Consider the following 15,742-nt stretch of genomic DNA (forward strand, 5'->3'; position numbering starts at 1 on the left):
TCCAGTAGCTGCCATAAACAGAAAACTGGGCAAGCAACATTTCTTTTGGATCTGATAACCAATAATCTCCATCTCAGAATGAAAAATGTTTGCTTATTTAATTTATTGTAAAGTTACTACATTGTTCACTGCACCATGGATCATCAGTGTATTGAATAAATCAAAAGGTAAAATCCACCTTAAAAGTGGATCCATCCACTCCATCTCAAAACTGAGGTGATTTATTGATTTATAAAATGGGTAAATTAGTTAGGGAAAGAAATGCAATACTATAAGCCAATTTAATCTCACTGTTGCCAAAACGAACACAGGATAAAAAAAATTAAGGGAGAGGAGTTTGGAGAGGGACACAAAATTCAGGAGTGACACGGCTCTCTTCTGCGTTTATCTGAACATTGTGATTAGGAGAAGCTGCTTCCTCTCATTCCTTGTAAATGTGGCTGAGATGTTCTACAAATCCCTCCAGCTCTGGGTTCCCTCCTAATTCTGCAATCAATCTGTACGCCTCCTTCTCCAGCTCATGCAGCTTCTGCCTGGTGTAAGCAAAGGAGCCCACTTTCTCCAAATAATCAACACAGTAACACTTGACAGCTTCATCCTCCGTGCGCTGGCGTAGGATGTTCTGCACCTGTGCGCTATGCAGCTGTGTGTGGATGGCATGGATGATGGGAAAAGAAAATTTGCCCTCGGTCAGGTCTTCACAGGAGCTCTTGTTTGCGCCATACTGAGGTGAGCAGAGGTTTGCATAATCATCACGTATTTGGAACAAGAGCCCAAGTGTGTCTAGTAAGGGCTTGAGGTCACATCTCCATTCTGAGAAAAGCTGCATGAGGCCAACTGCCAGGCCGAATAAGCCACCTGTCTTGCGCAGTGCCATGCTACAGTATTCTGCCTCATTTGGGCAACTGTACGTGTCACGCCAGTGAATGTCTAGGCCCTGGCCACGGTGCAGCTCCAGCAGCTGGCGAGTGAACACATGCACGGCCTCAGGGTGTTCCAGTGTCAGCACCTTCTCTAGACCCAGGAAGTAGACGTAGTTTGCAGAGTTTATAACGGATGGTACACCATAGATGTTGTGTGCCACAGGGAAACCACATCGCAACTTGGAACTGTCCTCAATGTCATCGATCAAGAGACTGGCATTGTGCAGCATTTCCGTTACCTCAATGATTACCTGCAAGAGAAAAGGGACATGAACTAGGACTTTGTTTCAATCTGACATATTTGATTAATTTGATTTGAACAAAAATGCATGTGCATATTGTTAACATTACCGTAAAGGATTTTTGTAAGTACCCAATAATAAACGACAGACCAAGATCATTAAATAAAAGGGAAAACATTAAAAAACAACTGATAAATGGAACTTGGATAGTGGAAATTTATCTACTCAAGCTGCATTCAAAGCATTCATTCACACTAGCAAAGAACAAGATGCTCATGTTGCTTGTCTTTTGTACCCTCCATGCAGAGTATTTAGCTCCAAGAAGAAAGGACAATGGCCAAAAATGTCATTGTAATGACGTCATTTTCCAAACCGTAGATGCTAAAGGCAGCAACTATACTTGTGAAATGTCTTCAAGAATTTCAAACCTCTCATTCGAAAGGCTTCTTCAGTTCTGTCTGACTACTCTGGAGTTCCAGTAGACTGACTACTGGGGAGCTCTCTCTACCATCATGAGTCATTGAAGTCAGCTGAGTCTTGGTGTGGATGTGTATTCAATTTATCCTCTCATGGACTAAAAGCAAGCCTAAGGGGAGTCGCTGAGGTCACATGGGTCGTTGACCCTCTCAGTCATTCTGTAGGTGTTAGGGTCACTGGAGGCTGGGTGTGAATGGTGTTAGCAGCCTAGAGGGTCGTTAGGGTGATCTGTGGGTCATTGGCTCTCTCTGTCATCATGAGTCATTGAAGTCAGCTGAGTCTTGGTGTGGATGTGTATTCAATTTTCTGGGAAGTGTGCCAAGGACTGCATTGTAGGTGGCTGATAAGTGGTGTCTCAGACCACCTCCTCTGTTCAGTGATGGTCATTCCAGGTTTACTCCTCTTTAAAACCACCAGTCTTCTCTGTCTAAAATGCGTACAATGCAGTCCTGAAACAAGTGTCTTTTGTTATTGAGATGAAGATAGACCGTAGTCTTGGCCTGAGAAACTGGCTGTCCTGTGTTGAGCCATGCACTTGTGAAGCGGTTGTTTTGTTTCGCTAATGTACAGGTCGGTGCATTCCTCACTGCACTGAATTGCATACACTGTTGTCCTGTTTGTGTCTAGGTATTCTGTCCTTAGGGTGAACCAATTTCTGCCCCAGAGTGTTACTGGATCTGAAGTATATAGGGATGTTGTGTTTGTAGAAGATCCTCCTGAGTTTCTCAGGTAGTCCAGAAATGTAGGGAATGAAAACGTACACATCCAATGGAACAATTATAGATTTTACAAAAAGACGTGTAATACACATCTTGTAGCATTTTCAATTCACTGTGACAGTTTACTGCGGGCACCGCCAGCAAACAAAGAAATACTTCTACGCATGCGCAGCAGAAAACTCTCATGTTGGATATTCGCATCAGCTCTGACGTGTGATGTCATGTCTTGACAACCATGCAATATTGTAAACCATATTCAACGGTCATTTTCCATTGGGTAGAGTGACGTAATACACATAGGATAAGCGATATGCTAACAATATTGCATGCTGTCAAACCAAATGAATGAAACCCGCTAGAAGGGAATAGAATACGTTTTTATTCCAAGTGTCCTGTATGTATAATAATTCCCGATATTTGACTCCAGTGAAGTCATTCCCAGTGTTTTCCTGGGATCCTTTTAATTAACTTGCATTTTTTTGTGTGTATGTGTCTATATAATAAAGAACATCACACGGTGGTGCGAAGATATGAAGTTTATCTTCATGTTGAAAAATATATCATCACTTGCTTCACTCACTCGTGAATATGTTCACCACTTGAAGAGAAACTACATTTCTTCACTTCACCGTGTAATAGCCTCTACTCCTCAGCCTTGTCTCAGCCCCTTCTTCCACAGTATTCACATCACATCACATCACATTATCTCTAGCCGCTTTATCCTTCTACAGGGTCGCAGGCAAGCTGGAGCCTATCCCAGCTGACTACGGGCGAAAGGCGGGGTACACCCTGGACAAGTCGCCAGGTCATCACAGGGCTGACACATAGACACAGACAACCATTCACACTCACATTCACACCTACGGTCAATTTAGAGTCACCAGTTAACCTAACCTGCATGTCTTTGGACTGTGGGGGAAACCGGAGCACCCGGAGGAAACCCACGCGGACACGGGGAGAACATGCAAACTCCTCTTCCACAGTATTAAACATCTTATTCCTCAAATAGATAATGAGTTTGCAGAGTTATGTGATGCTGATATCCTGTTGAGCTGGATAAAGCATTTGAGAGTTTTCTTTGACTAAATCTCCAAGATGTGACGGTCTTACTGCCAACTTCTATAAACGCTTCTGGGAACTGTTAAAAGATCCATTCTCTCTTATGTTAAGAAAAGCAGAGTATATGACATTCTCTTCCACTATGAAACAAGGTGTAATAACTTAAATTCCCAAACAAGGCAAATACCCCAAAATATTAGATAATTTAAGACCAATCACTTTATTGAATACGGACTACAAATCATAACTCTTATTTATGCCAACAGATATAAAAAAAACAAAAACAAACAAAAAAAACATCTACATAAAAGCATAAATAATTCCCAGTCCAGTTTTATGAAGGGAAGGTCCATTCACAATAACATTCTCCTACCACTTGATCTTTTATACTATACATATTTAATAGATGATGGTTTTATATTATTTCTTGACTTCTGTAAGGCATTTGATTCAGTTGAGCACCCGTTTATTTTTCAGTGTTTAAGACTGTTAGGCTTTGGAGAGAAACTCCAAAGTGTCATAGAATCTCTCTAGCTCAGTCTCTTTAGCAGGAAGTACTTCACCCCAATTCACAATCAATTACTAAATTAATCAGGGCTGTCCTGTTTCACTGTTCCTCCTCATAATTGCCACAGAAATGCTTCATTATAAACTTCATTTAAAAAATTGGGGTGCAGAGAAATACCACATTTCCAGATATCTTCTTCCATTTCTTTACATAACCAAAGTGAACCTCATGTTGCACAGTAGACAAATGCTCAGTAAGAGGCTCACAACAGGAAGTTGCCCCAATCCCATGTCACTGCTCTCCATTCAAAACCTATGGAGTGGCTCCATCTACTGTTTTTACTGTCTGAAATAACCGAGTTATCATTTTAACTCAACAAGGAGTTGCCTCTGTTATGGATTTTTTTTCTTTTTTTTTAACACAAATACCGTCATATACAGCATACTCTGGTGAAATGCAAGGCTGGTATGGAGAGGGAAAAAAAAAAAAAAAAAAAGATACCACCCAAGCCTAACTTCTACTGATATTTCCAGCATCTTGAACACCCATGTGGTGGTGACTGGAACAGGGTAGGGCATCCCTGTCTGCTTTCACTGTCCTCCTACCTTCCTGAGAAAGCCACCATTAATATTCAGACACTACTATCAAAAGGCATTGTTGTTCTGTGCTCATTGCCGACATCTCCAATTTTGGCCTCTTCCCAAACTGGCACCAATCCAACTCAATTTCATTTTTTCATTCATTATCTATTTCACTGATCTACTGAGGTTGTGAGGAGCTGGAGCCAATCCCAAATCACTTTGGGTAAGAGGTGGGTTACACCCTGAACAGGTATTGTGCTATTCATGTAGAGACAAACAGAGTAGCTGTTTGAGTAGCCAGTTAGTTAGTTTGAATAGAATTATTTAGGTTCATACACTGCTGAGTAGTTTGACACAAATTGTGAGGAAAGGACAAAAATCCTAGAACAAGTTCTAAGAAGTAGGTTCTTGCATATTTTGCATATTAGCAAAAATCTAAGTGGGTGAAGAGAAATAGTCCTCAATTTTTTTTATTCATTAATTAATTCATTTATTTATTTGGGGGGGGGGGGGGGGGTGAGATCCAAGGAATAAGAAGCAAAAAGAACTTTCACTATAGGACTTGGCGCATTTAAAATACAGGGGGCTGCAAAAGTAGATATACAGTAATGATTATTCCAGTATTACCACTATTATTATTAATAGTGGTGCTAGGTTTTATTTAATACTAGAATTTGTTTTTCATTACTGTATACCTACTTTTGCAGCCCCCCATAACCCCAAATGTAAAACGCTTCCCCACAGTGCCCCCATTAGGTTGGTCAGGCTCATTTCTCTTGCCTGAGTAGCAGGAGGGAGAACTATGTACTAACCAAGTTTCATGTCTGTGGTTTGGTTTGCACAGTCAGTTTTAATGAATAATAATAATAATAATAATAATAATAATAATAATTTGTAAAAATCCTAACAATTCCACAAGTGATTGTTCTCAACATATGTACTTCTACCACTAGTAAAATATAAATCTTCATTCTAAAGTGATTTTGTCCAAGTAATGATGCTTCTGGAAAGCAAAACCTCAGGGATGCTGAACACAATTTGTTTGTGCCTCCTTTATCCATTTCAACCTAAAAGGTGAACAGCCTTCTTGCCAAAAGCTGTTTAGACTTCAGTTTTGACCTGTGTATGTGGACATGTTTTGGACTTTCACCAAAGCTGCATTTTTCAACAAGTTAAACTAAAGGCAGATTTCATGGAACCTCATGTCAAGGAAGTACCTGTGAAATCCTGGAAAATGTATTATGTATTTACTGTGCATACATTTGATTGTGAACAGAGCACATCTCCAGTAGCTGCCATAAACAGAAAACTGGGCAAGCAACATTTCTTTTGGATCTGGTAACCAATAATCTCCATCTCAGAATGAAAAATGTTTGCTTATTTAATTTATTGTAAAGTTACTACATTGTTCACTGCACCATGGATCATCAGTGTATTGAATAAATCAAAAGGTAAAATCCACCTTAAATTGATCATGTCCAATTCCACTGAAAGGAAAATGTTTTGCAAACTTTCCTCCATCAGCGCATTTACGGTCCTCTCTGAAAGTATTGGAACAACAAGTTCAATTCTTTTGTTTTTGCTATACACAAGACATTTGGGCTTCACCTGTTATGTTGTTTGCTTAAGTCTTTGTTGCCCTCATCTGACACAGTCACAAGAGAAAGGACAATAAGACTAGAGACAGTAAGACTAGAAAATGATTATAGGTCAATTCTTGTAATGTATCTCAAAACTGAGGTGATTTATTGATTTATAAAATGGGTAAATTAGTTAGGGAAAGAAATGCAATAGTATAAGCCAATTTAATCTCACTGTTGCCAAAACGAACACAGGATAAAAAAAATTAAGGGAGAGGAGTTTGGAGAGGGACACAAAATTCAGGAGTGACATGGCTCTCTTCTGCGTTTATCTGAACATTGTGATTAGGAGAAGCTGCTTCCTCTCATTCCTTGTAAATGTGGCTGAGATGTTCTACAAATCCCTCCAGCTCTGGGTTCCCCCCTAATTCTGCAATCAATCTGTATGCCTCCTTCTCTAGCTCATGCAGCTTCTGCCTGGTGTAAGCAAAGGAGCCCACTTTCTCCAAATAATCAACACAGTAACGCTTGACAGCTTCATCCTCCGTGCGCTGGCGTAGGATGTTCTGCACCTGTGTGCTATGCAGCTGTGTGTGGATGGCATGGATGATGGGAAAAGAAAATTTGCCCTCGGTCAGGTCTTCACAGAAGCTCTTGTTTGCGCCATACTGAGGTGAGCAGAGGTTTGCATAATCATCACGTATTTGGAACAAGAGCCCAAGTGTGTCTAGTAAGGGCTTGAGGTCACATCTCCATTCTGAGAAAAGCTGCATGAGGCCAACTGCCAGGCCGAATAAGCCACCTGTCTTGCGCAGTACCATGCTACAGTATTCTGCCTCATTTGGGCAACTGTACGTGTCACGCCAGTGAATGTCTAGGCCCTGGCCACGGTGCAGCTCCAGCAGCTGGCGAGTGAACACATGTACGGCCTCAGGGTGTTCCAGTGTCAGCACCTTCTCTAGACCCAGGAAGTAGACGTAGTTTGCAGAGTTTATAACGGATGGTACACCATAGATGTTGTGTGCCACAGGGAAACCACGTCGCAACTTGGAACTGTCCTCAATGTCATCGATCAAGAGACTGGCATTGTGCAGCATTTCCGTTACCTCAATGATTACCTGCAAGAGAAAAGGGACATGAACTAGGACTTTGTTTCAATCTGACATATTTGATTAATTTGATTTGAACAAAAATGCATGTGCATATTGTTAACACTACCGTAAAGAATTTTTGTAAGTACCCAATAATAAACGACAGACCAAGATCATTAAATAAAAGGGAAAACATTAAAAAACAACTGATAAATGGAACTTGGATAGTGGAAATTTATCTACTCAAGCTGCATTCAAAGCATTCATTCACACTAGCAAAGAACAAGATGCTCATGTTGCTTGTCTTTTGTACCCTCCATGCAGAGTATTTACCTCCAAGAAGAAAGGACAATGGCCAAAAATGTCATTGCAATGATGTCATTTTCCAAACCGTAGATGCTAAAGGCAGCAACTATACTTGTTTGAAATTCTTGAAGACATTTCACCTCTCATTCGAAAGGCTTCTTCAGTTCTGTCTGACTACTCTGGAGCTCCAGTAGTCTGACTACTGGGGAGCTCTCTCTGCCATCATGAGTCATTGAAGTCAGCTGAGTCTTGGTGTGGATGTGTATTCAATTTATCCTCTCGTGGACTAAAAGCAAGCCTAAGGCTACATCCACACGACAACGGCAACGAGATGTTATTTAAAAATATATCGCGTCCAAATGGGCAACGATCAGTAAAATATCAGGTCCATATGGCAACGCAACACTTGCTGAAAACAATGCAATACACATGCCACACCTCTAGGGGCGCTGTAAGACGGTCCCTTCGGAGACACCAGAACAATAGAAGTAGTAAGGACGCATGCGCATAAACTATTATGCGTGAGACTTCATATTAGCCACAAAGTCAGGAAAATCTGTTCGTAAAATTACATTATAATGACCAAATACAATGAAAAGTATTTTTCCAGTCTCACCTGTGAAAGGTAATCCCATGTGATCTCGTTTGGACGGCAAACCTGTTGGTACAGTTAAACGCAGCTAATCTTTATTCTCCGCTTTGACCTATCCAATATGGCGGCGAGGATGACGTATGATTCTATGCGGAAGGCGGCGTCTTTAATGGTCCGGAATAAATTGAATGCTACACGTTGATGGATTAATTTGCTCTTCTACGCCCTTTTTGAGGAATGTATTGTAGGACTTAAACCAACATCTGAAGAGGTGAGATCGCTCCTTTTTTTCCCTATTTTTGCTGGTGGGATTGACTCTGCCCTAAGGGCAGAGTCTCTCTCTCTCTCTCTCTCTCTCTCTCACTTTGCACCATTACACAATAAATATTCACAGTGAAAATATTTTGTAAGCGCGTTTCATGAACCAAGTTATAGGATTTGTTGACAACTCGCATCAAGTTCGTTACACTTCTACCCGGCGTGAAGCACTCACAGTCATGTGGTTGTGACATCATCGTAAACAAATCCGTTCTACTCATCCAGACGACTTCACAACGGCAACGTTGCCAGATCTTTCCACTCTGGAACCCGTTCTCAAAAAGATTGCGTTTTGGGCACCCAAAACGCCGGTGCCGTGTGGACGCCAGGCCTAAACGATAAGCAATTGTATCGGAGTCACCTGAATCCATTGCCGTGTGGACAGGGCCTAAGGGGAGTTGTTGAGGTCACATGGGTCGTTGACCCTCTCAGTCATTCTGTAGGTGTTAAGGTCACTGGAGGCTGGGTGTGAATGGTGTTAGCAGCCTAGAGGGTTGTTAGGGTGATCTGTGGGTCATTGGCTCTCTCTACCATCATGAGTCACTCAGTGCGTTTACATGCACATAGAGAAAATTGAATTTCTGCCGTTGCTCGACTGAAATCGAAGTTCTAAATGCCATGGAAACACCTTAGCTCGGCTGAAATCGAACCGAACTTGATTTCTCGTAATCGAGCTATACGACCTAGATTATGTGATTTTAGCCGAGCTACTTAGTGCATGTAAACCCTATCGAGCTACTTACTTCAGCACTGCCCCTTCCGGAAGTGACGAGTGACGAGACCACAAGCAGGAAACACAACAGCCTCGGTTGGCATGACAACGAATCATGACAATGGCATGAATCTTTTCTTTTTGTGGCATTGTTTGCACTGTTAAAATTTAGCTCACTTACTGTATCACCAAATACATCTGTACAGCTGTTGCATAGCTGTGAATTGTGTACATAAACAAGTCATTGTATTTTTGTGTGTGTGTGTGTGTATATATATATATATATATATATATATATATATATATATATATATATATATATATATATATATATATATATGTCCAACATCTGAAGAATGTCAATAAAAACAAAACAATTGAACTTTGTGTGTTTATTAAGACATAAGTTAAATTGTAAGCAAAAAAAAATTTTTTTTTTGTAAGCAAAAAATGGACTAGAAAAATATACAATTGTGCAAAATAAGTTGTCTTACAAAACAGTGGTCTGCGCAGGACAGTTTGTAGCCATACAGTCTGTTAGAGCAAGCCTAACAGCTTGAGCACGGAACTTGAACACGGAACTGCCAGTGTTGCCAGATTGGGCGGTTTTAAGTGCATTTTGGCAGATTTGAACATGTTTTGGGCTGGAAAACGTCAGCAGTATCTGGCAACACTGCTGATAACTTTGTTTATACTCTTGAATAGCTCTTCATGACGACAACCGGAAGTGTACCAACACGATGGGGCGTGTAGCGCCACCTGTGGCTCGGGTGCACAATGTACCTCACACAATAGCTCAATTTCCTTGTGTGCATGTAGGATTGGATTTTTCTGGCACCCCTGCTGGGACCCTTAGCTCGATTACCGACAGTACCTCGATTTGGATGTGCATGTAAACGTACTCATTGAAGTCAGCTGAGTCTTGGTGTGGATGTGTATTCAATTTTCTGGGAAGTGTGCCAAGGACTGCATTGTAGGTGGCTGATAAGTGGTGTCTCAGACCACCTCCTCTGTTCAGTGATGGTCATTCCAGGTTTACTCCTCTTTAAAACCACCAGTCTTCTCTGTCTAAAATGCGTACAATGCAGTCCTGAAACAAGTGTCTTTTGTTATTGAGATGAAGACAGACCGTAGAGTCTTGGCCTGAGGAACTGGCTGTCCTGTGTTGAGCCATGCACTTGTGAAGCGGTTGTTTTGTTTCGCTAATGTACAGGTCGGTGCATTCCTCACTGCACTGAATTGCATACACTGTTGTCCTGTTTGTGTCTAGGTATTCTGTCCTTAGGGTGGACCAATTTCTGCCCCAGAGTGTTACTGGATCTGAAGTGTATAGGGATGTTGTGTTTGTAAAAGATCCTCCTGAGTTTCTCAGGTAGTCCAGAAATGTAAGGAATGAAAATGTTCTTGCATTTGTTTCTTTTTCTGGTCTTGATGAAAGCCCAGTTGGGATATCCGCACTTCTGAAGTGCTTCCTTGATGTGTTTTTGCTCCTTCTCTTTTCTCTCATTGGTTGTAGGAATGTTCTGAACCCTTTGATGTAAGGTCCTAATTTGGTAAGGTCCCCAATTTGTGTTCCAGTGGATGGTGAGGGTCAAACCGTCTGTGGGTTTCCGGTAGACCTTGATGCTAAGGCTTCTGTCTTGTTTGATGTGCATGCTGCAGTCCAAAACGGCTAGGTTGTTTCCACTGACGTCCTCTTGAGAGAACTTGATGTTGATATCCACTGCATTGATGTGCTCTGTGAAGGCTTCCACCTCATGGGTTTTGATTTTAACCCAGGTGTTGTCCACACACCTGAACTAGTGGCTAGGAGCGACTCCTGAAAAAGTGGTCAAGGCTTTGTTTTCCACTTCCTCCATGTAGAGCTTGGCCACTATAGGGGACATCGGTAATCCCATGGCACATCCATATTTCTGTCTATAGAAACATTCCTTGAATTGGAAATAGGTGGTGGTCAGGCAGAGGTCAAGCAGGGTGCAAATGTGGTCCATGCTGAGGTTCGTTCTGTCCATTAAGGTGATGTCTTGAAGTCATTTCCTAACCGATTCGACTACTTCTGTGGTGGGAATGCAGGTGAAAAGAGAAGTGACATCATAGGAAATCATGGTTTCATCTGAGTCTAGCTTTCGGTCTGCAACTTTAGCTGCAAAATCCTGGGAGTTATTGATGTGATGTGCTTCCGACAAGGGGAGCCAGGATGGTGTTTGACAGTGTTATAGGTGACAGTGTTTATGCTGCTGCTGATGGGTCTGAGTGGAGCGCCTTCCTTGTGAATCTTGGGGAGTCCATAAATGAGAGGAATGTTTTCCCCAGGGTACACAGTCTGTAATACAGAGATCAGTTGATGGCATGGTTCTTTTCTAGTTGCTGTAGGCAGCTCACAACTTTCTTTTTGCAACTGCTGGTGCAGGGTTCATAGGTGGTTGTGTTGCTGAGTAGACTGGTCATCTTGGAGTGGTAGTCTGCTGTGTTTAGCACCAGGAAGATCCACAGATGTTACACAGAGACAATTCAGTCACCTATAACATTGCCAAACATGTGACCTCAGCGAACCTCCTTAGGGTTGCTTTTGATCCACTAGAGCAGGGGTGGCCAACCAGTTGGAGACCAAGAGCCACATTTTTTACTGCATTACCGCAAAGAGCCACATCATACACATGGGCACACGAACATCACCCATCCCTTCCTCTCTCTCTCTCTCTCTCTCTCTCACACACACACACACACACCCCTCTGCTCAGCCAGATTAATAGTAAATGTCACACACCAACATATTTACTCCTACAGTACTAAGACCACAGGCTGAAGCCAGTCATTTTTAACAATGAACATTGTGTGCACTTACTATGCATGCTGCTTAGTGGGACTCATGGCATTACCAAAAAAAAGCCACACCATACACATGACCGCACATGAACATCGCCCCCCCCCCCTCCCTCGCTCTCTCTCTCTCTCTCTCACACACGCACCTCTGCTCAGCCAGATTAATAGTAAATGTCACACGCCAACATGAGAGAAATTTACTCCTTCAGTCAGTACTAATACCACAGGCCAGTCATTTACAGCAATCAATATTGTGTGCACTTACTATGCATGTTGCTTAGTGGGACTTCTGACATTCCTTGCCTTGAACAATCCTCTTCAAATCTGGCTTGTATTCCGTCGTTGCCACTCGAAGCAGTTCTTTCGCATGGGTTTCAGTCAGAACAGAACGATGCTTTGACTTCACGTGTTTCATGGTAGAGAACACAGACTCGCAGACGTATGTTGACCCAAACATTGACAGTATCTTAAGCGTAGCCCGTTTCACATTCGGGTATTTTTCCAATGGCACACTTTTCCAAAACTCAATGGTGCCTTCCCTCAAAACAGGTTTCAGTTGGTCTTCCTAACGAAGATCGATCATCTCCAACTCAGCCGCAGCCTCATCTGTGACAAGCGGGGCTTTCAAACAGTCCATCTCCGCATTGAATGGGTCGACGAGGAACGTAACCTGTGGCCTTTTCAGTTGTATATCACGGAACCGGGTTACAAAGCTTTCGTGCAGGTTTTCAATTAGTGTTGCATATCTGGCTCCTTGCTTATTCAGGGAGGCGGGAAGCTTTGAAATGAGCTAATGACGACTGACATATAAGGCAGAATGGCTTGCCATTACGTTCAACAAAAAAGTATAAACTCTCCCACTCTGTTAAAAATGTCCTATGTTCGTCTTCATATTTTCGTTTTGCTGTGCATTTTTTCATTGCCATTTTGAGAGGCTACTTGACACAAGATACACCTTGCCCAAAAACTTAGCGATTATCTCACGCACATGCGCATTTGACATGACCTGAAAATACCGTAATATACCCAAGCAAAGCGAAGATGCATTTGATTAAAATACCATACTGAACTCAAGCAAAGCGCACACGCACATAAAAAAACCCCACAAACTTTGATATGAACGTAAGAGCCGCATAACACCGGGCAAAGAGCCGCATGCGGCTCGCGAGCCGCGGGTTGGCCACCCCAGAGGATAAATACCTGAAACTCCCCAGTAGTCAGACAAAACTGAAGAAGCCTTTCGGATGAAAGGTGAATGTCTTCAAGAAATTCAAGCACGTACGTAGTTGCCTTCTTTAGCAACTACGATTTATGACCACCTGAACGACTGAGAACCTTCACAAAAATGTCATTTTCCACCTCGGCAGGTTAATATTTTGTTAGCAAAAAGCTCACCTGCTAGCTGTGATGTACAGTACTGTGCATGTACTGTGATGTACAGTACAGTACTGTCTTAGGCACCTTGTTTTTTAGTACAAACTTGATTCTAGACTTTAATGACTTGTACATTCTACAAGCAGTACAAAAACACTTTAGATTTCCAAAAATTAGTTTTCCAGCACAAAGTTTGATGTTACAGAAAAATGTTTGTATGTCCGTAAAGAAAGCAACCTATTACATAACAGACCATTTTTCAGACAAAAACATAATGAAGGCTACTGTGTTTTTCTGCAAAAATAAGAAGGAAATGCGACAGTCAAAGTCTCCAGAAGAACTGTGGCTGATTCTGTAAGATACTCAGTAAAACTTGCAGCTCATTTCCTTATAAAACAGCACTAACTGTATCGGAGACTGCTATTTTTTAAGCAAAGGTACGCCATAACAAACATTGACTTTTTCATGCATTACTGCTTAATGATCTTTATGGTATTTTTATGTAGAAACATTTAATTTCATCATGTTTGAAGGCATCTTTGCTCTACAGCAGTGTTTCTCAATTAGTGGACTGCAAATTTTTTTTTTCCTCCAAGTTAAAGCTAATTTTTACCTCATAGTAGGGTGCAATTGCTGGGTTGCAGCCAATGTCACATCTACCTCATTAAGCTATGGTCACACTACAGCTCGCGATGCTTTGCGATAGGTTATTGATGAAAATGAGGCATTTTGATGGCGAGATACACGTGAGCTAAAAGTTGTGGTCACACAGTAGGTGAACACTTGACTGTTGCACCTTTGTGCGCTTGAGCCTGGCGCAGCTTGAGCGGTCACATGTGCGCTTGGGACCTAGTCGTTATGGGAAACACTTGATACTGATTTGAGCGCAAATCAGCACGCACAGATACAGAAGCTGTTTTCACAGAGGCTTTGCGAAGTATTATCATCATTGTCACATTTGTTTCTAGCCATGTTTATAACGCTGTTTAAATACTCTGCTTTCTGTTTTGCTTTTGTAAAAAACCACAACACTTGGAAGATGGCTCTGGATACTTACAGTAATGCATTTATGGCTGAAGACTACAGTCGACTTGCTAACTTTAGGACTGCAGTTGTCATGAACCGTTTTGCACTCAAGTTTCCATCAATGAACAGTTTATAACGTCAACAAAATAGATTTCATGTTAAAACTATAATGAATTTCCTGATTACACAGTTATACTCTGACATTATTGGACACAGTTACAGAAGCGAGTTATTTATAATCACACTATCTGTTATCACCCAAATTAAGGTGGGTTCCCTTTTAAGTCTGGTTCCTCTCAAGGTTTCTTCCTAATGTCGTCTGAGGGAGTTTATCCCTTGTCACCATCGCCACAGGCTCTCTCATTGGGGATAAATTAGAGATAAAATTAACTTATTTTTAAGTCTTTAATTTTTTGTGAAGCTGCTTTGCAACAATGTCTGTTGTTAAAAGTGCTATAAAAATAAACTTGACTTAAATATCACGCCTGCTAATAAACACTCTTCCTGTACTTAAATCCGTCTACCGCTGTATATCTTGTAGTGTCCTGATCCCCAGATCTTTAAGCCAGCTGCATATAAAACGTTGTACGTCTCCATGCTCTTCCAGGTTTACATCTCTTTGTCCGTGTAGAACAATGTCTGCAGCACCAGGTAGTTTGAGATGTCGGGGAACTCAACAGATATATAATTTTCCAACTTGTAGGAAAAATCCCTCTTTGTTACCGTGTAAGGATCTATCCCATTGAGTGGTTTCTACATACACTTCTTTTGAGTGGACTTCTTGGTTTTAATAACTTGCTTGTTTTCTGTATACAAACATGGCAATAAGTTCTTGTGTGAATTGACCAGACTCCTGCATGCATGGTTTTGTGTTGGCTTCTGGCACATCCATACAGTTTTAAATACAATACCTACAATTAAAAACAGTTTGTATTTATTGCACTTATTTAATTCCTGGGCTCCCATCGGTAACAGGGAGTGATGTCACATCCCATTAATACACTTTACAATAGATTATTAGATTTTAATAAAATAGATGAGCCAAAATAATTGGGGCTTTTTTTTTTAATGGGCCCCGACTTGTTACAAGTATGAATAGGTGGGCCTCAAAGCAAAAAATGTTGAGAACCCCTGCTCTACAGCATTTCACTGCATGCGCCTAAGACTTTTGCAAAGTACTGTATATTTTCATCCTCAAACAGAGAACTGGATAGTCAGTGTTCAAGCAAACGTCCATGTTGACTGATCCAAATACTTGCATACATACTCACAGGTCACTTTAAGAGAACACCTGCACCACCAGCTCATTTATGCAGTTATCCAACAGGACACCTTCATTTTTTCAAGACTTGATTATTGTAACTCTATACAGTTGTGCTTGAAAGTTTGTGAACCCTTTAGAATTTTCTGC

At 41.4% G+C, this 15,742-nt stretch overlaps 2 protein-coding genes across 4 annotated transcripts in view; both read right to left on the reverse strand.

The window, feature by feature from the left end:
• Positions 1–267: 267 nt before the first annotated feature.
• On the reverse strand, positions 268–1,217 carry LOC132888590 (geranylgeranyl pyrophosphate synthase-like). Its single transcript, XM_060924640.1, has one exon. It carries the CDS (start codon positions 1,151–1,153, stop codon positions 422–424), a length of 732 nt encoding a protein of 243 aa, XP_060780623.1. The 5' UTR covers positions 1,154–1,217; the 3' UTR covers positions 268–421.
• Positions 1,218–6,223: 5,006 nt separating this feature from the next.
• LOC132889222 (geranylgeranyl pyrophosphate synthase-like) overlaps positions 6,224–15,742 on the reverse strand; it is a 61,572-nt gene continuing 52,053 nt past the window's right edge. For all 3 annotated transcript variants that reach the window (XM_060925496.1, XM_060925495.1, XM_060925497.1), the window contains one exon: positions 6,224–7,207. In XM_060925496.1, coding sequence (XP_060781479.1) covers positions 6,455–7,186 — 732 coding nt within the window. In that variant the 5' untranslated portion in view covers positions 7,187–7,207 and the 3' untranslated portion in view covers positions 6,224–6,454. The remainder of the gene's footprint in view (positions 7,208–15,742) is intronic.

Source organism: Neoarius graeffei, chromosome 7 (assembly GCF_027579695.1).
Source record: "Neoarius graeffei isolate fNeoGra1 chromosome 7, fNeoGra1.pri, whole genome shotgun sequence".
Classification (NCBI taxonomy): domain Eukaryota; kingdom Metazoa; phylum Chordata; class Actinopteri; order Siluriformes; family Ariidae; genus Neoarius; species Neoarius graeffei.

What these genes read in the sequence shown, in the direction of transcription:
- LOC132888590 (XM_060924640.1), bottom strand. Translation starts at nt 1,153, where the DNA reads ATGCTGCACAATGCCAGTCTCTTGATCGATGACATTGAGGACAGTTCC.